Raw genomic sequence first — 26,862 nt, 5'->3', positions numbered from 1 at the left:
TATCTCGCAGCTCACTCAGGGATAGGGATCGGGTGGTTACCATCTCATTTATGGGTTCTGCCTCTTCCTCCTTCTCTTCTCTTCCTCCTCCCCGAGCCCACCTCTCGTTGTCCACTTTTGCCCTTAGTAGGGGAAGAGCTTCTTACCTTACTAAACGAGCTGAGTTTCACTTCCAGCGTTTCTTCTTGTGTGTAGAAGCAACTGATACCGGCATGGGTTGGTTCTCTGGTTCAGCTGCAGTGCCTGTCGCAAGGGTTGGAGTAGCCACAGTGCCTGTCATTTTGTCGTCAGATCCAGAGACCTTCTCTTCCCCTTGAAGGTGCGGAATAGTGTTGAACGGGGCTTGGTAGGCATGGGCCAGGCCCTAGCACGTTGCAGTGGTTTGAGTCTCTCTGGAATTGCCAGGGTGACAGCATACTTTTTCCAAATATTTTACTAGTTTTTCAGGATTCCGCAGTTGTTCAGGGGTGAATTTTTATAACATTGGAGATACCCACTGTCCCAGGTCCTTGCCCATACTGTCCCACACACGCTGCCACTCACAACTATCCAGCCTCGGGGCAGATCTCTCTCTTAAATAGTTGTTTAACCTTAAACAAGACCTGAACCAAATTCAGGATACATAGCAATAGCAACATGCTGGTTTGAATATCGCAAGGATATTCAAAATTCTCAAGAGCTGTTGTAACTAGCCTGAAGGAGAAAGGGAAGGTGAAAGAGCGGGGGAAAGTGTCTCCCCTGTCTCCCCCATAGATTGGTTCTCCAAGGAGAAAAGGTAAAATGTAATTTTTAATAGTTTCCGAAAGGTGGCTCCCAAGGTATAGAGATGATGGCAATGCCGAGTACAAATCCCAGATTAGCCTCTCGACCAGTAATTTTATCATATCATAAACCAGTGTTATGGGGTGCAGCAAGATGATATCCTTCATCCAGCCCCCAGAGGTGATAGACAGCACAACAGGGAACACGTACAGCAAGTCAGGTGTTACATAACACAATTTTGAGAGCAAATTAATCAACATTGTGACCAGTGACTATTAAACCAATATAATGAATGCTTATAACAAATTTGCCTTAACATGTTCTGGTTAGATCTGTCGTTATCTCAACCAGTCGTGCCCCACGTTGGGCGCCAAAAAGACTGTTGTGGTTTAACCCGGAGTTCACTCACTCCCCACCCCACCCAGTGGGATGGGGGAGAGAATTGGGGAAAAAAGGTAAAATTCGTGGGTTGGGATAAAGATAATTTAATAGGACAGAAAAGAAAGGGAAAATAATAATAATGCTGCTAAAAGGATATACAAAACAAGTGATGCACAATGCAGTTGCTCAGCACTGGCTGACCAATGCCCAGCCAGTTCCTGATTAGCGGACCCCCAGCCAGCTTTTCCCCTAGTTTATATACTGAGCATGACGTCACATGGTATGGAATATCCCTTTGGCCAGTTGGAGTCAGCTGTCCCAACCGTGTCCCCTCCCAAGTTCTTGTGCACCCCCAGCCTGCTCGCTGATGGGGCAGTGTGAGAAGCAGAAAAGGCCTTGACTCTGTGTAAGCACTGCTCAGCAGCATGTAAAACATCAGCGTGTTGTCAACATTATTCTCATCCTAAATCCAAAACACAGCACTGTACCAGCTACTCAAAAGAAAATTAACTCTATCCCAGCCGAAACCAGGACACAAGGTTAGTATCCCTTTTTTCGTACCATGTGTATTTTGGGAAAAGTTAAGTCGAAGACAAGTACTGTAAAGTGTGCTGCTTAGATTTCGTATATGCAGGTGAAATCCCTTAGATTTGTCTTCAAAAATTAAAATAGTCCAAAGCTACAGGGGTACATACAGTTCAAGCTAGTAGTTACAAAAGTGATATGCAATTGGCTCTTGGGGTTTTTTGGGGGCGTTGTGTGGAGTTTGGGGGTTTTGGGTTGGTTTTTTTGAGGGGGTTGTTGTTGTTGGTGTCTTGTTTTTTGGTTTTTTTTTGGTTTTTTAAAAGAAAATTAAGTCCATGCTCTAAAATCAGACCCCTTGGAATACTGTAAATTGGCTTCACTGAATTTGGGTGAAATGGAAAAGGAATATCTATACTTCGTTTTAATGGGCTTTGCTATTTTGAATATTTTTGCGTGCTTGAAATTGTAAGTAGTAGATTGTTTAGAGTTACACATTTCTTTAGAACTATTACGTACTTGGAAATGCTTTTTAGTGAGAGGCCCCTATTCTTCACAGTTTGTATCAACATCTTCACTCTGTTTAAAAGTGACCAGGAATTGAAGAGAGATGCCTCAGAAGGACTCTCAAGAGTAGCCAGCCATGTAGAAATGCAGTCACCAGAAGCAAGTTGCTGAGCTTCATGCTTATGTCATGTTTCCTGAGGGAGAAATTTCAGAATGCTCACACAGAACAGCTGGACAATTCCTTAGAGGTAGGACCACAATTTCAACAAGCCCAGAAACTGTGTCAAGTGGGTCAGCATGAGGGGATAATTCTTAATCTTCTGTTTATATTTTGTTATCTATTTTAGAACTTAGGCTTGTTAAATTCCCAGATGAGGAGGAAGGAGGACCATGGTGTTGCTGAGCTGGTTTAGTTGTAGTTATGGGAATGTGATAATGTTTGAAATTACTTTCATGTCAGATTACTGCTTATTTTTCTGAAGATATCCTTATTTCTTTTCATGGTTCTGCCTTCTCTATGTTTACTGCTACCTAACTAATCCTGTTTCCTATTGTCTGTGGGTTTTTTCCTTAATCTTACTTTCTACTGTAAAATGAGTTCATTATTTTTGCAGTTTGTCCTGACAGCCTTGGATACACAAAAGTATTTTTCTTGGAACCTGCTGCCAATCAATTGCACTGGTTCTTATTACATGATAATCCTACTCTTAATTTGGAAAATAAAGTAACTGGTCTAAGCTGTTCATTGTAAAGCCCATCTCAAAAAGCAAGCAAAGGTGATCGAATGTACCTGGACTCTGTGGCACTGGCGCAGTCTGCAGCATATGCTGGAGCTGTCGTAATTGATGGTAACCTACTGCAGCTGCCAACACTCCTCTGCAACCCAGAGGCTATATAGCACTGTACAGTGAAGCTGGCACCCGCCCTGTATGTGTCTGTCTTGAAGTTGATACATACATACACTTCTGTGCTGGGATCTAACAAGGCACTGGAAGAAAGAGGGTCTACATGCATACACCTACAACTGTATGTGCAGGGTCTGTAACTGTGCAGCTCCTGCAGCAATCCCTGTCTGGGAATATGCAGTCCCCTTTGCAAAAGCAGGTGTTGGTGCCAGAGCCGTGGGAATGCCCCTGTCTATTACCAGACAATGATTTATTGGATGCATACTAGAGTTTTTCAGCTAAAAAAATGAAACGAGTGCCTGATGTATGAAAATACTGACTCAGGAGCCTGGTGATCCTGCTAGCTGCTTTTGCAGGACTGACTACATTAAAAACATAAAAAACAAAAGAAAACAAAACCAAACAAAAAACCCCACAAAAACAAGTAGTTATCAATTTGGAATGCAGTGTCCCTGAGAATATATAAACACATAGCATAAATCGTATTTTAAGTAGGATCTGGTTTGCCTCTTATTATCAGCAATACAAGTTTATTCAACTGAACAAAGGCAAAATATTAAAATAAGACACATTCCATTCCTGAAGTTAAATGAAAGCATATTTGTGCTTGATATGATAGGAAATAGCTTGAAGAATATTTTATTCTTTAAAAAAATAAAAAAGAAAGAAAAAAGGTATTTTAAAGCTGCCAAGGACTTTGTATACAGGTGGTTATCAATTGAGTGAGTGTCAGGTATTTAAGTGAAAGCTGGCTGGCTTATCCATGTGGGGTTTTTTATTATTAGTTTTACTTTTTAGCCAACTGTGCCAGCAAACTTCATGCTTTGTTTTGCCTTGTACTCATCTAAATACATGGTACTTAGTGCCAGGCAGTCCATGATCACAACTAGCCTTTTGTGAAATTTAACTAAAATTGCTGTGTTTGATGCATTCATGAACATGGAATGTGTATTTTTATGTATGAGTAATGTCTTGCATACTTGATACATTCTTTAAGGGAGTTTTTCTGCTTGCCGTGGTGGTTGCTGTTGAATCTTTCCTACATTTGTACATTAAAAAAAATATGTTAATTTATGGGGAAAAAAGTACAGAGTAAAAATGCTGCTTTTTATTACTTCTGTTAATAGCAGCCATGTCTACTTGTGAAGCAGGCAAGAAATAGAATTTTGCTGTAAAAACAGCAGGACTTTGCATCAATTTAGGGAGATCTACAGGAGACGTCTCAGGAGGTTGGTAAATGTCTTAAGATTGTTTATTGTAAGTGTCAGGCTCATGCTGACACTGGTACTTTAGGAAGTTCATATCTAGATGGACAATTGTAGGCATCATTAACGGAGAGTTTCCTGTGTCTGTTGCTTGCCAAAATTTCCTTTCTATTTCGTCCTTCCTGAGTGGATATACTAGGTGACTTCCCATTTTGAGTATGGGAGGGCTTCTAGTTTTTGTCTGTTGGAGGTTTATGTTACGAAGTGAATTTTTACTTTTACGGTATATGTATTTAAAGGTTAAACTGAACCATGTTCAGTCAGAGCTTCGTTGTTGACAGTAGCCATCTCAGACTTGTTCAGATTTTGAAATTTTCAAAGCAGTCACCTGAAATTAGTTAAATCCTTTAAATTAGCACATATGTCATGATGATGTGATACAGGGAATCTAAATACAATTTGACTGCACTTCAAACTTTGCTTCATGAAAAGCCATCTGCCTTACGGGGTAGGTACTGTGCTGGCTCATCACATGGCCCTGGACTGTGTACTGCCCTGGATGGCAGTGAGTGAAAACCTTCCTCTCCCCCCTGCCTTTGGTCTGCCAGTTTAGGTTGGGAATAATCTTAGCTTGTCATTTTAGTAACACCTTTTGACCTCAGCGTTACGTGTTGTATAGCATGAAGTAAAACTGAATGAGGTGTTGTAGTCCTTATCAGTGAAAGATATCATTACTTCAGGAGTAAGATACATTTTTCTTGAAGTGTTGTAGAATCTCAGTATTTGGAGAGTTTTAGTGGGCTATGTGGTAGCTTATTTTGCAATACTTACAGAATTTTTTTGCCCTTGCAATACTTGCAGAAATTATTTGCCCTGTTTTTTATATTCACTAGGTCCACAGATGCCTTTTAGTTCATAGGACAGAGAATTTCCTAATGAACATTCACTTTCTGGTGAAATGTTTCCTAATGAGACTGTGATTGTGACTTAAACTTTTATTGTAACTAGTTGTGTTGTTTTTAATGGTAATCAAAATCTATGGTAAAAAGTGAAATAGCAATTTCCTTATTGAAATATTTTAATTAAAACATTTTTGTTGAAGTGTTAAGGTTGTCTTTGCATTTTCATCAGAGCTATCACAACAGTTGTGGACTCTGCTATTCTTATACTGCTTTTAAATTTGTCACGTTTTTGATAAAGTGATGCTTTTGCACAGTGGTGAGAAGATGTGATGCCAAGTTGCTGGAGGCTTTTCTGAGAGAGAAGCTTTTGAATGCTTCCAAATTCAACTAGGGGCTGCCTGAGCAGTTAATTGAACACAGGTCAGAACCTCAGCAGTAACACTGAAGCAACATAAAGGGTGGACTGTCAGTGACACCTTAAACTTTTTCTCTAAAGACGGTATTTCTTCCTTTTCAAGGGTGTGAAGGCTTTTTAGAAATACATTTGATGAGTTAGATCGTGTTTTAAAATTCATTGTTGTATAACTGCAGCATTTGAGTAGATTCCCATCTACATCCACTATTGGGGCATAATTCACATTCTTTTTAAAATGTGAGAAGATCAAATTTCTGTAGAGAATAAAAGAATCCATGGTACTAGATTCTTGTTCTCTTGCTTTTATTCTCTTTTCATTTTTCTCATGATATTTTTAGTTTATATTAGGAAGGGATATAAAAACTTAAGAAATTATTGCAATAGTTTATTTTGTAAGACGGTGCTATAAAGAAGTTTTCAAAAGCATGTATTGTGTAGCCCACTGATAATGTCTGATGATCATACCACAGCATTTACTGTGTGCATTTTGCATTTTAAAAAAACCTTTGTGAAGTAAGAAAAAAGTTTACAATTGAATTTTCTGACTCTCCTATTCCCAAACCCACAAGAAATAATTGTTACAAAAGCTTTGCTTGCTGGTATTAAATTTTCACTTACAGCTTGTTGGGTTTTCAGATCCCCTGCCATTTTTGGTATAGGTAGGGCGGTCTTGTTATTTCACTTTCAAAAATAACATGAATCCTAAAATGTGCTGCGGATACACAGTCTCTGTGTTTCTTCTAAAGTGCTATGAATACCAGAAAGAGAAAAAGCCTCTGTGTTGGTTGCCCCCCAGCCCTGCAAAATCCCCCACTGTTTTATTTAAATTACTTGTTTACAGTTCTGCTTGCAGACTGATTTTGAGGAAACTACTAATCCTGTTGCCAGAGCTTTGGGGAAAATATTTTATACGATTAATTCTTTAGTAGTTGTAGTGTAAAAAATCAATTTTATTCACTTTGTCATAAAAGCACAGCCATCTTTCATAGATTTTTATTATTCCCCCCCAACCTACACTTATCCAAAATGGGATACTCAGTTTTACTGTGTGTTTTCTGTTAACTTTTAATCATATCGGTGTTTCCAATTTTTAAAAACCCTATACAAAGAAGATTTTTGTGCAATCTAGCTGTATATTATTTTTGGTCTGTTTCCTGAGGAAATGAGACTTATGTGATTGTGCTGTTTGTCCTCATAACTTTGAGTCATATTGTCCAAATTCAGCAAAGGTGGAGGTTTCAAAGGAAGTTAATTTGCTACAAGTTTCAATACTACTACTAATTTGCCTCTGAGAAGAGAGATCCAGATCAATACCTATGCTGAAGTATGGGCTGTGGTCTGAGGTCAGTAGTCAGCTGTTGTCTTTGGCCTTCTGGTGGGTCAACCTTGGCCTTTGTAGCTTGGAACCAGGGATAGATGGGTGGCATCTTACCTTAGACTTATTCAGGAGATGGGCGTTATGGCAAGAAAGAGGCATGGCAGAAGGGGGCACCTGCTCATTTCTGTTACTCTCCTTGTATCGATCGAGCTGAGTCAATTCGGTGTACTCAGAAAACATCTGACACCCCCTTGTCCTCCCCTTCCCTTTCTCCCAGCTCACCCTGCAGTTGCAGAATTAGTAGATCTCATGTAAGGAAGCAGTCAGGAGCCCAAGGGTTTCAGACAGCAGGACTGACCCTTTCGGCTACCTCCTGTCATTACATCAGACTAAGTGTAGAATGAAGCTGCTCCCTTAATCTCTATCCTTTTTTAGACTGCTCCCAAGTTCTACTGCTGTTTTTTTAGCAAGAAATCAAGGCTGTTCTTTCTGGTAAGATTCTTGTCTTTGGTTTAGTTGCATCTCACCTGAACTAACTTTTTTATGCAAGATTTCCCGTCTTTATATAATGGTTTCCATATGTCTGCTGAATCAAATCTAAATTTACCATCTTTGGTTTGAGTTCCATTTTAATCCCATCTGCTTTTTTGTCCTTCTTTGAAATGAGAGAGATGTGAAAAGAAAGTGTGTTTTCTTGATTATGCTCTCAATACAAGTCAGTGGATAACATCCACAAAGGAGTTTATTACTTATTTTTTTTGTCTTGTACTCATCTAAATACATGGTACTTAGTGCCAGGCAGTCCATGATCACAACTAACCTTTTGTGAGGTTAGAGAGAGGTTCAATTTTGGCTTTGTTAATTCTTTAAACGAAGAGCTGTAGATGTATTATTTCTTCTACTGTACACAAAACTTTGATTTTGACTGGTCCGTGTGTTGATTCTAGCTTTGATCTAGAGGTATCTGTATAACATTTATTTTTATTTTAGGAGAAATAAATGCATTAAAGGTGTTTTGCTCGTAGGTAGGAATGTCATATTATCCAGCCTGTATGACTTCCATGTCAAACAAAATTCAGTCTCCAGGATGTTTTCTCTGAAAGGTCGTTGGAAAGGTGAGGAGCAGAGATGAAATGATATCGTTTCATGTTTACATTTATTATACAGTGCAGTAGTGGGTTGACCTACAGGAAAATAGATCCCTACATTTGAATTCCTTCGTAACTTCCTAAGCCAATTGTTAGTTCCTTCTGCTGGAGGGAATTTTAGAAAACCGTGTAGAACTGGCAGCAATTTAGCTATTACTGTATTCTGGTTTTGAGGGCTTTTAACTATTTGGGTTGTGCAACACTGCAGCAGTATTGTTATAAGCAAGAGATTAAAAAAAAAACAATGAAACAAGTTTCTGTCATAATCTCTGCTGAATTTTTATCTAATATGTTTTAGTTTTCTTAGAGGTTTCAACTAATTTGCATGTAATCTCTGTTGGAGAACATTGGCAGTATGCCATGTAACTACCTTTTTGATTTCCCCACCTTAACTGCCCTTTTCTATTTCTCCACCTTTTTATATTTCTATCCATGAACTTGTTTGTGCCTAAAATTTTCCTTAAGGCTAGTGCTGACACAATAGTATTTTCTTACACAATTTTCTATGGTTGTTATGGCAACAATAAATAGAAAATTTGTCGATTTTCAAGCAATATTGCTTTCAAAATTTTGCATGATATTAAATTGCTGAGCAAGAGGTGAAATATTTTCAGCATAGTTAAGCAAATTAATATGATTAAGTTAAATTACTTCATAGTTTTGCAATGTTGCTGCTTCCAGGTAAGGTGTTATGCACTGTGATGCTACTTGGGGGAGTATAAATAGAATACATTTAGGAATACAAATAGGAGAAATTGTTAAATTACTGAAACTACTCCTTTGCTATTGTTAGTCTAATGGCCAGGATCTGGTAAACATGACAGGCCTTCTAGCAACATCATCATCAACCAGGTTAGTAGGCATTTAGTTCATAATTACTAGGGTTCCCTGTGCAATACAGACCATGAGATGGCGTAAGTACAAACTCCCAGAATGGAAGATGTTTGGAGATATTAATGTCAGAAACAATAGAATGAGATATTTCTCTAAGATTGTGTTTAAAGCAAGAGGAGATACTGATGGAAGAAAGAGGAATGTGGTTTGAGATTGAAATGGGTGAGGACTGCAAGAAGTCAATACCTCTGTGAATGAGTGTTTAAAGTCAGAATCACTAATGAAATTGGAAGCAATCAAAATTACTTATTTTAAAAATGAACTGATGGACCAGGTCCACAGGGGGGTTTTTTGTATACAACATGGTTATATTACTACTTTAAAATACCTCTTCATATATTTGGAATTTTAAAATATTTTGAAGTCATTACTTGCATTCATTGTGCCTTTTAATAGAGCCTTTGGTGAATTTGACATTCAGTGTAAAAAAATAATTTGCTAAAATAAATTATTTTTTGTTTTCTCCAATATGTTTGATTTTACAGCACTGTGAATTCTCGTAACTTATACAGTATCTGTAATTTCAACTGCGTGCACATATGCATGTGTGTGTGTGAGATTAAGTAGGAATATTATAATGAAAACCTTACCTTTTCAGAGCTGTCAAAAAAACCCAGCAAAACATTTCTGCCTTCATGTCTATAGCATTCTTAAATTGTTAGTGTAACTTCTCTAATGATAGGATGCTGGGACATCTAGTCTTTGATTACGCTTTGATTTCAGACCGTAAGAATGCAAGGTCTCCAGCTGTGTCAGCAATGGTGCAAGTCTCAAAGACAGTAAGCAGAAAAAAAGGTATAATTTTTCCCCCATCCAAACATGAGCTGGCAGTTTGTTTCTTCTGTGAGAAAAGAAATGGCTAGTTGGTCTACTGCTTAATATGTGCGGTAGTTCAACAAGGCAGTTTGTATTCAAAACTGTAACAGCTTTTCAAAAGATAGTGGCTTAAAGCCAAAAGCCCCTTCTCTGTCACCAGTAGAATCTACCTGGAAAATCATTTGAGTTTCCAAATAAAAATATATCTCTTTCTTTTGGGTGGAAAGGGGAGAGGAGACCAGTGCTGAGGAGTCTTTAAATTATTACATTTCTGAAGTTGTTAGGATTTGTTGCTGTATGTTAATACCAGGTTTTAAAGCATTTGATAAGGTGCTGTTTTCTGCTTGCGACAGGATGTAAATGTTATAAAGATACTCATGTTTTTCCCCCCCCTGCATCCTTATGCCACATAAGGTGAATTTCATTAGCATCAATTCAAGAATGTATGCTATATATTTACATGTCTTTGAGAGTAGTTTTTTTTCAACAGTAAATCCTAATGCCCACATCCAGACACATGCAATAACTGGATCAAGAAGTAATCCATGTGCATTGCTAAATTCATATTTAATATAGAAAGTCCAGGACAGATCCGCAGTCTTTTTGACACTAAACCTATGTTTCCCTGCATTTGTTTGTGCTTATGCATATGCATCAGATCTGTTCGTGTTGAGGGTGTTGTTCATACCGTCTCTATTCTTAAAAACTCTGAACAATGACACTTAATATGTGACCAGTCCCATTAATTTGTACTTTGTCTCTATTTAGTGTTATGTCTTTGAATGCAGGATACTGTTCAAACTGAGGAATAGATGTTCTGTAAGCAGAAACCCCAGCGACGTATTCTAAATAAATTGCAAGTGTGTTTAATAACCTCAATGTTTATATTTTTGCCTTTACTTTGGAAAAGCACTACTCTGAAGATGGTCAAAGCAATTGAACTGCTTTTACAAGGCACTGTAAATTGAAATCAAATTTGGCTTTTAATTATTTCTGAAAATGCAGTTGTGAAACACAATTTTATTTAAAGATGAGCCTGTGAGCTGTATAGCAGTTGACTGCATTGAGCACAGATTTTGTTTGAGTACTGACACCTTGCATTTGAGGAATGCATTTGTCTGGCTCACATTTTCCGTATCCTTTTTATATGGTCTAGGAATGTGCTGGATGGATTGTTTGGCATGAGTTGGAGCTTGATGGGAGCTCTCATTATTTCCTGCCCTGGTAGTTAGGGTTGGAAATAATATAGATGAGGTCCTTGGTTCTACTTCAGTTTCCAAATCATGAATACTAAATCAATTTTAAAACCTAGATTAAATTCCCAACAGTGTTTTTCTGGAGAGGGATTTAGAGTTGAAGTTACAGACACGAACGTTACAGATGTTCAAGTGCAGTATGTGTAGCATTTTCATTTTTGATATACTATGCAATGAATAAGATTTTATAATTATTTTCCTTTTCTATATGGATTTTAAGTCTAGAAAAATGAAACATAATTGAAACCTAGATAATCACTCGAGATGAATTGGAAAACCAGCAGAGAGGCCAGAAAGATTTTGCTGATACTTGGGTCACATCATAAGGGTTTGCAGAGCTCGTACCATTCCCTAGTTGTGGGCTATATAATTGACATAATTTACTCCAGAGATGCAGAAGTGGAATAGTGAGGACTATAAATTGGGACTGGGATTAATGAACAGTGTTAGCACAAAAGCTTGCACAGTTCCTGTTTGCACTGAAAAACAAACCACAACTATATCTGCAGATTATAATCTGAAAAACATAATTAAATAAATGAGTGTTGTTCTGTACTCTGTGACAAAGCAAATAGATCAAATGCTGTAGACCTTCCTAGGAGATAATACTGTGAAGGTAAGAAAGAACTGTGCTAATTTTTGGCTTGATCGCATTCATGTTTGAGTCATAGACAAAATATTTGATAATAAAATATTTCTTTGGCAAATGATTTTGGCGGTTCTGGACTCTGTGCTCAGTAAGTGAATATGCCACTGAATCATTGGATCTTGTTCAATGAATAAATGGAGTTTCTAAACTAATACAGAGTAAGCATCACACTTTTCACAGGGTGGATTGTGTTTTAGAGAATAGAATTAGATAATGGTTAAATGTACTGTTCAGTGTTGAGATAGCCTAGATTTCTTGTTCATTAAGATGAGTGGTCTGTTTTTTTAATTTAGTATTGCTTTTAGTTGTATGTTGGTACATGGGCTTCTTAATGTGTTTTGACATGAATGATTATCAATTATTATCTTGTTCTGTATTTTCCTACTTTCGGGATATTTCTTAGTATATTACTTGTAGTGAGAGTAGCCTACTACATGCCTGTAAAGAAAAAGATACCGTATATTACTTAAAAGCTGCTAGCTAAGTGGTGCTCTTTGATAGATTATCTATTTCTGTATTTGTTCACTTATTTTAGATCTAATTTAGTCTGGATTAGAAGCAAGACAGTAGCTGTCTACTAGATTTAGACCATCATAAGGTGGATTTCATCAGGTTGATTAAAGGTTATTTGATAGTCAGTGTTTGTTTAAGCTGTGTTTTACAAGTGTGGAGCTGGTGCATTTTGACAAAAGAAAAACTAAATCCACTTTAATGAACCAGCTGCAACTCTGCAGTATCTGTCCGATTGGTATGATTTGTAGATAAGACTTCAACAGAAGGCAGCATTAGGAAGAGTTAATAAACTATTGTTTAAGGTGTAAAGAGATTTAAAAAAAATCTGCTCAGTTCTTGAGCACAATAAAAAAGTTTCCTGAAGAATTTTAATTAGTTTCCATAACATCAAAGCTGTCATAAGCAAATGAAATCTCCAGCCCCTGTGGCTGGCGAGCTGCTGAACGCGATGCAGGAGTGGAACAGTACCCTTCTGTTGTCCAGGGACTCCATGGGCCATGCTGCTGCTGTTGGGAGCCCAAATCTTTTAGCAAGTTGAGTTCTTTCAGTGCTTAGGAAAACTGTAAACCATATCAAACTAAATAGGTAGTCGAGCAGTTCTGTGGGGAAAAAAGATTTCAAAAAAATAATTGAGGAAGGAATAAAGAAAATTTGAGAAACTACGGACTGAGACTCATTCTTTAAAAGCTAACAGTGCTTCTGTTAAATCCTTAAAGTTGTACAGAAAATGAAACTTGCTGCTGTCTAGCAAAGATGCCGGTAGCCTCGGGCTGGGGGATTGCTTCTCCCCTCCCAGATCGCTACAGGTCTCTGTGCAGCATCCATATGCTGTGTGTTGGTACTTAAGCTCAGGTAGGCTTGGCTGTCGTCTTCTCCCTGATCCCTCTCGCAAGGTGGTAACACGTGTGCCTTTCCTGAGGCAGGGATCTCTTCTTCTCCCTGGTGCGACCAACAGCTCAGTTAAATCTCTCTGCTTAGCCCTGGCTTTGTTCAGTTGCTGCATTCAGATTCTGCTCTTTCTGATGTTTTGCAGGCCTCTCAACTGATGTTTCAGTTTCGCTGTCTTTGCTGTGTTTTCTTCCTTTCCCCAGGGATTAGGAAACCTGGCATTTGTTGCCTATAAATTGCCCTAAGTTCGTGGACTATAGGATTTTTCCTGTCCATCTTGTACTGAAAATGGCTGAAACCCATCCTCTGCTGTACGTGACTACCAAATGCTTTCTGCATGAAATAAAATAAAACCCAGCAAACAGTATATCTGTCATTTTTCCATTTATTAAAGATGATGTGTTATTTGCCTAGATCCTTTCTAAATTGGCTGTTTTAAACTGAACTGAATTTTCTTCCTTATAAAGAATATAACTGAATCAAGGTTGCTCAGCAAGTAAGATACAAATTTGCGTGTGCATTTTGGGTTGGAGGGTGCGTCTCTCCTCCAACAGACTTTTCCTGTTAAGAAAATTTAGTTTTGCTGTATCCGTTTTTGTTTTAGTTTTGAGTATCAACGTTCTGTACTTCTAAGAAACTTGAGATTCACTTGTATTGTCCGTCACTAGGACATTGAGGTTTGAGGTTTAAGGTTTAAAATTCTTCTAGCCTCTTCCATTGCTCTTCAGGTTAAATGCTTTTCTGGGTCTGGTTTTAACTTCAAGGTTATCTCTGTGCATGCATGTATCTTGTTGTGTCATAACATTATTCAATGAGTTTCCATTTTTCTTTCTATTTTTAAAATAATCTTAAATGGAACTATTGAAGAAAAATAGCTTTAAATGATATGTATTTCATGAATCTGTAGATTTTAATACAGCTTTCTTTTTAACCTCAGGACTTCTATTTCTTGTTACTTATGTCTTTACTTTTCAATATAGATTTGCATTTACAAAATATTTTAGCAAAACTGGAAACATCTTTCATTTTTTATTTTATCTTTAGGATGTTTGGGGGTCTTAACTGAATGGTTTTTTTTTTTTAAACTGGCTCTCATCCCAAATAGTTTATATCTTTGTTCTTAATACAGCTTGCATTTACATGTAGATTAGTAGAATTTTACAGAAATGTAATACTGTTATTTTCTGAACATTTAAAAAATGATCCTGTCATGGAAGAATCAGATGTCAAGGAGGCAGTGCCTTAACTTGAGAAAACTTTTGAATAGGAAGGTAACATTGGGGTTTATATGGCTGAATGAGAACTGCAGTTTGCTGAAATGTGATAACGTTGAACTCAAGGGCACTGTAATGTACCTGCTGATAGCTGAGCTCATTATGAAGGACAACTAAAAACACTTGCCCTGGAGAGCTACAGATTAATAGAGATGAAATGCTGACTTTTTGATGCTACTTACTTAGAACGCTAAGAGCTCTAGCTGAAGAATTCCTTTTCATTTTAAAGCTTTATATCTTTGCTTGGTAATATTTGAAAAGGTGTTTTGGGGTTTTTTGTTTGGTTGGTTTTTTTCTTCCCATGTTTTTTTTTCTCCGAAAGCAGAAAGGGCTGGGGGGGAAATCCTGTATGTTTTTAGATCAGGTGTGGTAGCTGCTTTGCTATCAGCACTGTGTGGGTATATTTGCAATCAAGTTTAAATAGCATGGTGAGTAACAAGATGGAGTGTTTCTCCTAAGCTTTAGATTATTTACTCTGTTGGGAGCTCCAGTAAACATTTACAGTATTCTTCAGGGCTAACTGTACCGTTAAGCTTGAGATGCCTGGTATAGAAAATCACACTATATAAAAAACCACCAACATTTTCTCTAAGGCATTTCAAACTGTGAATTTTTGCCTGTGATACTCTAAAAGTAATTTTTAAAATGTCTGTGATGGATGATGCAATTCTAAGGAGAAAGTGATAGCAAATTAAAGTGTCGTGCTTCAGTAGACTCAATTGTAAGCATGTAATGTAACAATACACTCTCTATAAATGACATAGGAAAGAGGGAATGGTAGGGTTTTTTCCTTCTGTACACTTTTAAAATTAAATTTATTAAACTTATTATCTATCAGGTACTAAAGATTTGATCTCAAAGGTACTTATTAATGGATGTTTACTAGCTGCCAGGTTTTTGAGATACATCTCTTGCCATTTATTTCCCCATGTTCAGATTCTTCTATGTTGTTTTACTTATTTTAGTGAAATGTATACCTCGCAACTACATGAACATCAACTGCTATAGTAGGTAAAACCAATGTAAACGATATTGGAACTGCTTAGGGATATGATAAAGCATTAATATACACTACATAACTGGTTTTGTCAGGCACTGGGTAGAATTGCAACAGACAAGAGTTAGCATTATTGCTAATTTTACACTGCATTTCATGATGGTCTGTGCTTTTCTTTAGATTTCAGTTCCTGTAGTCAGGATTGCTCATTAAAATTTTTGGCTACTAGATTTTTTTTCCCATGAACTTTTTAGTCTTTTTAATTGCAGAAATGTTTAGATTGTAGCTTGCTTCCTCATGACTCAGAAATGAAAAGGGAAATAAAAAGACACCTTTCTCCTCCTAAAAACCTCTTATTTTAGGAATCTAATTTTTAAGGGTAATTTAATGAAGGTGAAGGATCCAGCTCATGATTTTGGAATTTTAGGATTGGCAGTACTTACTGTGCTCAAAGGAAAGCCCTGGGCAGTATTCAACAAAGGTATGCAAATGATAGTATACACTGATGCTATAGAAAACGTTTTTTTCCCCTTGGAGGTTTGCTATTGAAATGTAACTTTGTATGAAGCTAAGAAAAGCCTTCTAGAGCTGAAAAATGTTGATGGTGGTAACTGAGATTTAGTTTTGTGTTATTAAAATGATGTACAGTTTTAATGTCTGAGCAGAGGGAGTTTTACTAGTGAAAATAGGAATTAATCATGGGACATTTATATACAATTTTGTTCCTAAAAAGACTTTTTAAAATTACGTGAACTTGTCCATCTTTAATTTTCTCTCAGTGCCATGTGGTTAGTTTACCCCCCAAAATGTTTAAGATAACTGCAGTCCTGTGGGATGAACTTTGGCTCTTTAAAGTTAGGTTGTCGGTCCGTGTCTCTCATAAATTGTCAAAAATAATGATAGTAAATTACGTCCTTTTTATATTTGTATAACCCCATGTTTTGTGTTTTGCAACAAGGAGACTTGCTCTTCAAATATCCTGAAATAAATGCTTTCGCTCAGTCCCCCATCCAGGTTTGTTTTCTTGTGACTGATTTGCCCACTGTAGTGACAGCAGGGGTGGGGATGACAGCGAGTCAGAGCTCTGACATGTGGCCAGTGGGTGTCTCAAGACAGCTCATCGCCTGACACTGCTTATATGAGGTCAGCACAATTTGCTCTGTCAGCACAGGACATACAGCAATTCTCCCCTCGTTGCTGCACGGGAGCAGCTGAAGAGACAACAGTAACCGTGGAGTATTTCCTTGCAGAGAGGCCTGAGAAAACTGCTACGTAAGTGCAGATTCATGGATTTTGGGTTTGAATTTGTAGACCAGAAAAATTGGTCAGAAAGGCCCACCTTGTACCTTTTGGACCCTGACTCAAGTCTAACTTTTTATATTAGTTAAAAAGGAGTTTGAAATCATCAGTGGAGCTCATTCCATTAGAGAAAAGAAAACTGCTCAGCAGCGGGAAGGGAACAGCTGGAGAGAAAGTGTTTCTCTTACCTGAGGCCACTCACAACACAAAACAATCCAAGGCATGCACTGGTTAAATCTTAGAAAGTGCTATAGGCAACCCACTTCTGCAATTGCCTTAGAAAATTATTGTTGTTAGCCATTCTGTTGATAGTTCATATTGTAGGAATTGCTAGCAGATGGGAAAATAGATGACTCAGAATACAGTATTAACAATCCATATTTTTTTAATCAAAGGCCTCTAATAAGGCATGTTGCATCTGTAAGATTCATTTAAGCAGTTGCTAAGAAGAATTTGTTTTTTCAAGTAAACACAACAAACTTGATACAGATTATTTTTTGATTGAATATCTATTTTCTTAACAATTTAAAACCTGAAAATACATTTGCTTGTTTTCGTTGCACCAGCTTAATGGCAGTATTCCATAATTTAGTTTGATAGACTGGAGGTTTGCAATGGTAACTCATGCATTATGGAATTACTAATGAAATCTAATTTTATCATATTGAAAACATCACAGGCCTAGAGCTTTTATTTACCTCTGTTAGCTGTCAAGGGTGGATTAAGATTATAGTGTGCTGCATCCACCAAAACTTTGGCTTTCGCCCCCTGAAAAGTTTGGATGGCTACGGATATGTGCTGGCCAAGTGCAGCTAATGAGTTCCAGACTCTTTTCCAGACCCCTTTGCCTGAATCCATGGACCGCAAGCACCACCGAGTATCTCAGATGCAAGTCCTTCCTCCTGACTCCTGTGCTGGACACAGGTGGAAGCCAGTAGTCAGGATTTGCATTGCACCCTTTGACTTGATGACTTCTGAGAGTCCTTTTTTGGTAGTACTTTATCTCCTTCCTTCTCAGCTTACTGCTACAGAACTCGGGTCTGTAGGCAGGAACGCATATGTATTTTCCAAGTGCCCATTTTGGTCCGAATCTTCGTCAGCATGATTTGACCAGGGTTGCAAACAAAATATGTAAGGTACGGTGTGGGTCCTCCTGCAGGCAGAAGTAGTATTGACTGCAGGTAATTATTCTTTGGTTTGCTGAAAATACTGATCCAAATGAAGCTGGTCCATCTGGGATGCAAGAAGTTAGACGGAAACACCAAAAAAGTAAAAATCGTTGTACTTCCCTTGCTGAATTTTGGTTCTGAGAGACGACCACATCCGTACGTGAGGAAAGAATTCATTGTGTGTCACTGTTCGAAGACATGTAAAAAATGCAATCGACCTGAAACTAGTATTGACCAGAGTAAGTTCAGTTAAACCATTAGTTATGCTTTGATTCTGTGCTGATTGTTCCAGCTCAGGGTGGTGCTGCTGAAAGAACCTTCTGCCACTGGAAGCTCAGGTTGATGGAGCTCCTTTCTACACAGGTGCCTTTCTTCCGCCAGGGTTTCCCCTACATCAGGGAGAGGAGAAGGCAGAGGCAAGAGCTGCTGGCACTCAGCTTGCACCACTGGGAAGCTTGCCCTGCAAGGATGACTGTTAGCTGGTCTCTTCGTAGGCAAAGTCAACTTCCTTTGCTCTAGCAAAGCAGAGTAGAGAATTTCAGCGTGGCTTCTTTGGGTGCGACTGTATCTTGAGAACCCATCAGCTTGTAGAAGAAATTATTGAATGTTACCTGGCTCTGGAGATGGTTTTGCCTTGTTTTTTTCCTTGCTTCCCTTATACATCGTAACTCTTTAGTGATTAGGTTAAGAAATATACCTTTCAGGACAAAAGGGTTTTTTTTCTGTAAACACCTAATCTGTCTACTGGAAAACTGAGTACGCTTACCCACTCTAAAAGACTACATGTGTGTAAAACAGATGCACACACTTTCTGAATATTATATATTATTGTATGTAATTGATAGATCCATGGCATGGTAAATCGGAGTTTGGACTGTTGCTTTCCCAAACCCACGTGATTACCTGATGACATGAAGGGTCCCAGTGAAGGCAAATGCTTTTACCAGAAACTCAAGTCACTGAAGACCTCTGTCTTGGAGGTGGCCCATCTTGACACTAATTGCTGTCTGTTGTGTGATTGTGGATGTTTGATCTCCGAAAGGACATGATTGATTCCGTTATTTGGAGTGGCAGAAATTGAACTATCTATCATTGCCAGACAAATACTATCCTGATTACTGAACTGCTACAGTTCACAGCTTTTAAAAAGCTGTCAAAATACAATTTAAAGCCTTTTTGAATTCCTGTAGCTTGCACAGCTGAATGCTGTCCTCTCTTTTCCCATTAACGCCGGTAGCCCGAGTAGTTACAACAACAAACTATGTGGGAAATTATTTATGGCAGTTTAGATTGTGAACTGTTTGCAAGTGAAAATAAGTGAGAGTGCTGAGCTCTATCGCTTTAAGAATTTGAATCAAAATATTTATCGTGCAGGGGAATAATTAAATATCTTGTTTGAATTATTTCTGTGCATCTCATTTGATATATTTGCTGTTGCATTCAGCATTTAGGCTTTTGGCTTTGGGCTTCATGAGGGAATATCTATAGCACAGACAGAAGTCAAGAAAAAATATTTTGAAATTTACCAAGGAGACATATATGTCCGTGGAGACACACACACACACACACATCCTAGAGTCAGTTGTGGCTTTTAGATGTGCTCAAGTGGTTTTCTATAGTACATAGAGCGCTCTGACTATTCCTGCCTAATCCAGCATCTGATGTCAGATAGATGAGACCTTCATAACTCTATTTTCAGTTTCTTAACGTCCCTGTTTTCTGTCATTTACTTCCTTTGAATGTCCCGAGCATCAGCCATTCATACAGATGAGTACTGCAGCTCTCTGGGCCCCGTGGGTGACATGGCTGAGATCATTCTGAACGATTCTTATTCTCTGGATTTAAAAATTCATTCTCTTTATGTTTTAATTTCCAGCCCAGCTGTCTGTGATCTTCAAAGAATATTTAATTCTGTTTGCTGGCTCTGTTTCTTGATTGAAATTTAAATAAAATCTCACCCATCACATTCTTCTCTGACAATTTATTAAAAAATGTTTTTCAGTGCAGAATAATTATGTGATCGCATGAGTTGGAGTCTATTCTATGCAGTGTAAGCCTGATGTCTACAGTGGTGACTGAGAGGGAATAAATGGCTACCCAGGCTGGCCCAGAGCGGGTAGGAGACTTCATCAGTGGCAGGTCTCACAAAACACTTACACACAAGATTGCCTTCCTTAGTCCGTTTACTGGTCCATGGAGCCCCAAATATGTTTCTCCTCTCACACATGCTAAAAAACGTGGTTTTATTGCTCCTCTCATCTGTGCTCCGTTGAGACCATTTGAACAGGGGAATCGGTACTGTTGTCTCTTTTCATTATACTGCAAATCTCTCTGACACTTCAGTCCTCTAAAAGAATATCTTCACTGAAAAGTGTCTGTCATGTGCCAGTTACATTTACCAATGGGGTAAAAATGAAAGAGAATGTTGGGGTTTTTTTTTACTCTTTTCTTTCTCTGAAAATGGAAAGGTGTTTTTCTGCACATGTCTTGGTGACTAAGGAATTATGATTCCTTTTCCCCATGTTTTCTTGCATATATCAAATGGGAGAAATACAGTAAACTAGATGATACTTAATTCCTTGGGAGGCAACTCTCTCCCTCCTAAGAAATGAAAGGTGTCATTTTTTCTTGGGAGAGACAGACATTACTGATAAGCTACTGAGCGTGTCTGAGGTCTCTGAAGCTCCTACAGGTCTAAGGAGCTTTGGTCCTGGAAGTTATTCTGACATTTGGGTTTTAATTCTCATCTTCTTTAGGAATCTTACTGTTAAAATGACGTTGCATGAAAATGTGCATCTTTTTCCATATGCTCTTCTATGAATTTCTGATCTGCACTTCCTCTTTATTATGACTTTAAGTTATTTGTTTACTACGTACAATGTAGTCTATTAGTAGAAGTCATAACGCTGAGGTTTGGACTGTGTGTAGCAATATGTGTTGCTAATTTATATGCCTCAGATGCTGATAAAAATAAAGATGAAAAGTAGTATTTCATTCCTCGGGGAAAACAGATCAGGCTGTGTTGATGGAAGACTGCCCTAGATTCATGAACGAAGTATTGACTCATTAGTAGGATGATTCAGAAAATGTTTTCTTTCTTTTCCCCCCCTGAGTTAGGTGGTGTGCGTGTTTGCAATGTCAGAATATTTGCAAACAAAATACAGATTATCGCTTTCCTAGGATGAAATTATTTGTGCTGTTTGAAATTTGTTATTTTTCACACTCGGTGAAGAGTAATTGGCACATAGGCAATTCTGACAAGAGAGAAAATGCACAGAGGCACTAGACTTCATCAGGGAAAAAAAAATTACATAGGCCAGCCAAAGGAACAGATTTCCACTGTAGATCCTTCCCTGCAAGAGCAGGTGGGGCAGTAGTGCCTGATGTGCCCCAGTACCTGACAAGACTCCAACTTATTTGCAGCAGCCAGCAAGCCAGTGAAGTGATTTACTTGTTATATGACCCATCGCTCTTAATGAATGCAATGTAATGAACTGTTTAACATTTGTGAGAAAATATTTTTAGAAAGAGAAGAACTTGGTCAAAGCTAACTCACTCCCATGAATTCAGGAAATTATTTCATGTATTATTTAAACACTCCGTTGGCAATTTGCTTTGATTAGTTCTGGCAGCGATCTATTGAGGAAGACAGGTGCCTTGTCATTCTTATCAGAAAGTACCTCTAAATATCTGTCAGACTATTATTTACAGCAGCTGTCTATTTTTCAGGCTTCTATAAGAGGCTGAAGTTCAGTAAGAAGTATTTGATTAAGCAATATAATTTATATACATGAATATAATTGTGTATACTGTGGCATGCTTTTTTTCAGTCTAATGAGTTAAACTACAGCCCTATATTTATTTGCAACGTTTGCAAAGTGATTTTTTTTTTTTTAATTAAATGTACTCTGTGTGTTTGTATTTTCATATGCTGTTAAATTATTTACTGTGGAGCATACTAAGGCTTTTGGTTATATAAACAGTTATAGATGTGTATACATACACTCAAAGTGTGTAAAAAACAAACAAAAAAACCCCACTGCAACTGTAAATTAAAGGATTATGAAAGGTGGTGGTTTTCATTTTAGAAATGTCTACTATATGTAGATAGTTTTTAATCTTTTTTGTGTTTTTTTGTTTGTTTGTTTGGTGGTTGTTTTACAGTTAAAGAATCTGAGTTTAGAAGAATTACAGATGCGATTAAAGGCTTTGGACCCTATGATGGAACGAGAAATTGAGGAGCTTCGTCAGAGGTACACTGCAAAGAGGCAACCTATCCTAGATGCGATGGATGCAAAGAAACGGAGGCAACAAAATTTCTGAGTTTGTTTTACTTTCAGATAATACTATGAGTCAGTGTGGACACTGGTAACTTTGTAAGTCTGAAGGAATTCGATTATGAGAGTTTTCAAAAACCCAATCTTTTGAATTCTCCTTCACAAGCAATGACAATTGGAGCAGTGAAAGAACATACCTATGCTGTTCTGCAAAGGCAGTGAAACACATTACCACTTGTTTATATTTTCCAATGTTTAATGTAATAGCAGTTTAATCTGTTACTTCCCAATCTTTTTCAGGTGTATAGTGGTAACTTGGTGTTGTACACTAGGAGTTGTGTTTTGGAGCACCTGGAATGATTTCTTGATTGTGCAACACTACAGAGCCTTATGTTGCAATATATTTTCCTCCCACTTAGTAGCATATTTATTATGTAATCTTTGGTAATCCTATTTATTTTATGCCTGTTTTCTTTTTTATTAGGAAGTACTAGGATAATACTGTGGAGAGCAGAGCCAGATTAGATAAAATTGGTATTGTAGTATAATGAAAAGAAGCTCACCACTGTATTATCTTTTAAAACTCCAATTTCAGCAGGCATCCCAATTCAGGACAGCACTTGAACATGTATCCAGCCCATTCATATCAGTAGGATTTAAGCATAAAATAAGTAATAGGCACATGTTTTTCTGCTCTCCTGAACCAGGGACTGTGGCTGTAGTTGAGCAATACAGTTGTTACGCTACGCTACAGAGCATTCTTTTAGAGAGTATTTCTATCATTTTTACACACACTGAATTATCTCTCATTAAAGAAGAAAACAAGTGCCTAATCAGTTTTGATTTTTCTGTTATTCAGGAGAAGCAATACTTGCAGTCGCTCCTTCAGTGTAAATTTCCAATTGCTATAGAGGTATAAACCTCTATTTTTGCACCGTAGTTTTATAATGAAGTAACAGCTACACTTTCTAGATATGTTTTTTGTTTCATTTAATTTTTTATCACCATTTTGAGGGGAGAGGGGAGTTATTAGTGGTTTGGGTTTGGTTTGATTTGGTTTCACATTATTCACGAAGGGATAGTAATTTAAAAGCCAAAGAAAATCAATTGAATACTTACAATAAGTACTGAAAAGAAGCAACGTTTTGCAGTCCTCTGAGGGTTTTGTCCTGCAATTGCTAAACATTCAAAATTCCTGTGGTCTTCCATGGTAGATTTTGGGGGAATCAGAAATGCAGGACCAAGCTCTTAATGTCTTTTTACAAGTTGTTCTGTCTGGTTTATGTTGTGGGATATCTAGTAGGTAGAATTTACAACATTGCGAGAAATATTTCAGACTTAGCAGAAAATGTGATCCACTTTTTGAACAATCTACTGTGTTCTCTGTTGATATCTTTACTATTGTTGCCTTTTGTGTAAATAACTTTACTGTGATAGTCATACTTCTTTAAACAATACAGCTGAAAAGATCTTTACATTCAACCTTCAGCTGTTAAACTTTTAATGGTGACTACTGTATGGGCATCTTCTGTTAAATGTTTTCTGGAAGTTAGTAATCATCTCATACCTCTTAACATTTACCGTCATCATATGTGGACCATTTAGATGGAACAGTGCAGATTTTGGAAACGGTGCATTACATCATAAAGCTTACGCAGAAGGAGAACAAAAGTTTTTACAAGATCAGCGTACTGCAGCCATGCTGGGACCAGTACTTGGGTTTGAGCTGTACACAGCCATTGTTGTCATTGTCATTCTGTGTGCGTGTGTGTGTGTTTGCGTGCACAGCACGCTCTAACATGTAAACCCTAGAATCAAATAAATTTTAATTGTGATTGTTAGAACAACCTTACCCTCAACTCTTTTCATATTTCTTAAAGTAATGACCATCCCTTACGAAAAAGGAAGAACACAGGAGATCCATAAAAATTACTTTAGGCAAGATAAATGCACCTGGTAGTCTTATGCCTCAAATTTATACAATGAAATGATGTAAAGTAAAAAATGGTATAATCATATCACCGTGTCATTAGATTATAATCATAATGCAGCAAAAAATAACAGCACCAACCTCCCCCTATTAGTATGTTTCTTATTTATTTAAAATGAATTTCTACTTCTTGAACTTTCTGTTCTCAAAAACTCAAAGGTGTGTGTGCGTACATATATTTGGGTAGGTATACACACATATATATGCATATCTATATATATAAGAAAAAATATAAAACAGATTTAAACCATCAGGAGAGGAACCTAGTTTGCCTTTTCTTGGTGTGCCTTTTAAGCAAAGTGTCATTGTCCAGACACTCTTGCTTGCATCATTAGCAGCTTTCTTTTCCCTTACTCTCTTAAACTTTTCCCATCAAAAATAAGACTTTGATTTTGAATAATGTGGCTTTACAGTGTAATAGACAAGGTAATAAAATGATCACGATTTTCATATTTTGGGTATTCTGAAAATGTGAGTAATGCAGTGCACTAAATATGAATTGCCTATCCAGAGGGACTCCAGTAAAAGGCCGTTTTAGACTAGAGCTGTTGCAGTCTGACATCTGAAAGGTATCGGAAGATAAAGGACATCCTTTCTTCACTCCTGATCTGTCTGCATAGAAACAACTCAAATTTTGTGCACATGCATGCACACAGGTATGGATTATACATGCGGGAGAAAAATCTGAAAGCCATGGAATAAAATAAAAATGTAAACAAGCTACTTAAAATGAGTGAAAAATAGTGTCTGAGATACTGTAAACCGGGTAGATATACGATGTTTGTGACCAAAGAATACTTCCACCAATTAATATGAAATTAGTAATGTTGCCCTTCTGATACGGTGCACGCTGCAGTCGGTGTAAGAGCTGTCTTTGGCTTCAGAAGCCAGTGTATCAGGCTCTAAATTATGTGCAAGTGTAACGTATAGAAATAGGTTTTATATTGAGTGATGGATACAACTTATTTTTTCTTTCTTCTGTTTATATAAATGAATCAGATCATCCATGTTGATGACTACACATCTCTACTGGAGGATGAGCATCTCTGTAGAGGAAAGCTGATAGTACAATAAATAAGACATTTTAAAAGCAAGCCTTGCAAGAAATCTGATAGAACTACTGACAAGTTAACCTTCAGTAAGATTTTAACCAAGCAATTTCTTGTTTGCTTCTGACTTTGTATGTTTAGGTTTAGTAAGTAAAAAAAAATTTTGAAAAATCATTACTTATTACTAAACATTTGTAATAAAAGCTAATTTTTCATGTATAATTGTCGTCTTGTTGTTCATTCTAACTGAAGCTAAATTATGTTAATAGTAACCATTAACGTTCATTTCCATAGCCATCCCTCATGCTTTTATTTCCTTTCTATAATACTGTGAGCCCAGCTGTGAGTGCAGAAAACCACATCTCTCAAAGTCAGCTCTGGAAAGGAGTTTTCCAGCTCAAGACATTGCTGCAAGCTCTAGAAGTCTGAGGATCTAAGTGGAAGAGTATCAGGCCAGTCTAAGGACAGAAATTCTCAATTCTTTGTGGAAGTCCCTCTCTCTGCGATCTAAGGTTGCTAAAGGCCTAATCCTGAGAGAGCTGAGCACCACTCCAATATGTTGGCAGTCTTCATAGACATCCTTTACTTGGAGGTACTAGGGGACATTAGCAGCTCTAGGTGCTCCTTTGATTCTAGTGTAATGCGAACAACAATAGGTAATGGATAGGCTTAACTAGGAAAAGCAAATACATTTCATGTCTCAAATTTGATTCCATAGCCCATTTCTTTTCTGATTGTTTAAAAAATTATTCTCTAAGAATTTGCCCACAGAGGCACTTTAGGAAAAGGGACTTATGAACAAAACTCCTTAGTGAAACACAGTATGTTTGAAATATTGGATATTATAATTATTTACTGTTTGTTTACAGTAAATAATAGCTTGCCTGTATTTGCCCAGGTATAGTCAGGTGCGAGTGCACCGTGGCTCAGGCTGCTTCTCCGTCCAGTGTGTTGAACTTCCAAATATAAATACGGCTCATGATGAGTGAATCGTGCACAAGCACATGAGAGCGCCTTAGTCACCATTGATAAGCCCTGGTGCTTCCAAGCAGAATGTATACTGTGCCACTTCTGTAAAGCACTTTGCGTGCACGCTGTTTTATCAATGTGATATGATGAGGGTTACATTTTCTTTTTAAGTGTCTACGTGGTTATAAAACTAATTAAAAAGACCTTATGACGTGAGGAAGTCTTTATTTCTTTGCATTCATAAATATTAAGGGCTCCAGCTTACTGTGGCATTTCTGTACTTCCAAAGGCGATGATGGATGTTCAATAATATACAGCTGGCTGGGAAATTGGCTTTGGGATATTTCTGTACCAGGCTGTGGTGCAGCAGTGTTATGTCCACTATTGCCGATGAAAGCCTTGGAGAAGACAAGTCCTGAGTAGCGCATGGTGTTTCTCACCACTGTGTTGTGCCAGGTGAAGTAATGGCTTAATCTTTTCGGGGAAAGGCAAAATTACATTGATGGTTCAGTGTGAAGTCACTAAGTTGCACTTGGGGACTTGCCCTGTTAAGTTTGTTTTAAAATACCTTTTCACAAAATGCATTTCTCCTCTGTGTTTAGGGTATTCATTATGGAAAGGGTCTACCATTTACACGGTGTGCTCTCATCCTTTTTTGTTGTTGTTGTTTTGTTTTAATTTGTTAGGGTTTTTTAAGAATACTTGAAAATTCCCCATATTTTGCTTCTTCCCCCTGCTCAGGAAGATGAATGTGGGC

The 26,862-nt window shown here is 37.6% G+C and overlaps 1 protein-coding gene across 1 annotated transcript in view; it reads left to right on the top strand.

Annotated features, from left to right (window-relative positions):
* STK3 (serine/threonine kinase 3) overlaps positions 1-23,105 on the top strand; it is a 149,616-nt gene extending 126,511 nt beyond the window's left edge. Inside the window, exon 11 of the mRNA XM_009275516.1 lies at positions 21,985-23,105. Coding sequence (XP_009273791.1) covers positions 21,985-22,143 — 159 coding nt within the window. The 3' untranslated portion in view covers positions 22,144-23,105. The remainder of the gene's footprint in view (positions 1-21,984) is intronic.
* The last annotated feature ends 3,757 nt before the right edge of the window (positions 23,106-26,862 follow it).

The sequence above is a fragment of the Aptenodytes forsteri genome, unplaced genomic scaffold, assembly GCF_000699145.1.
Source record: "Aptenodytes forsteri isolate BGI_AS27 unplaced genomic scaffold, ASM69914v1 Scaffold208, whole genome shotgun sequence".
NCBI classification, from domain to species: domain Eukaryota; kingdom Metazoa; phylum Chordata; class Aves; order Sphenisciformes; family Spheniscidae; genus Aptenodytes; species Aptenodytes forsteri.
Note: the sequence above shows the minus strand (reverse complement) of the source record. Positions and strands in the feature narration are given on the sequence as shown.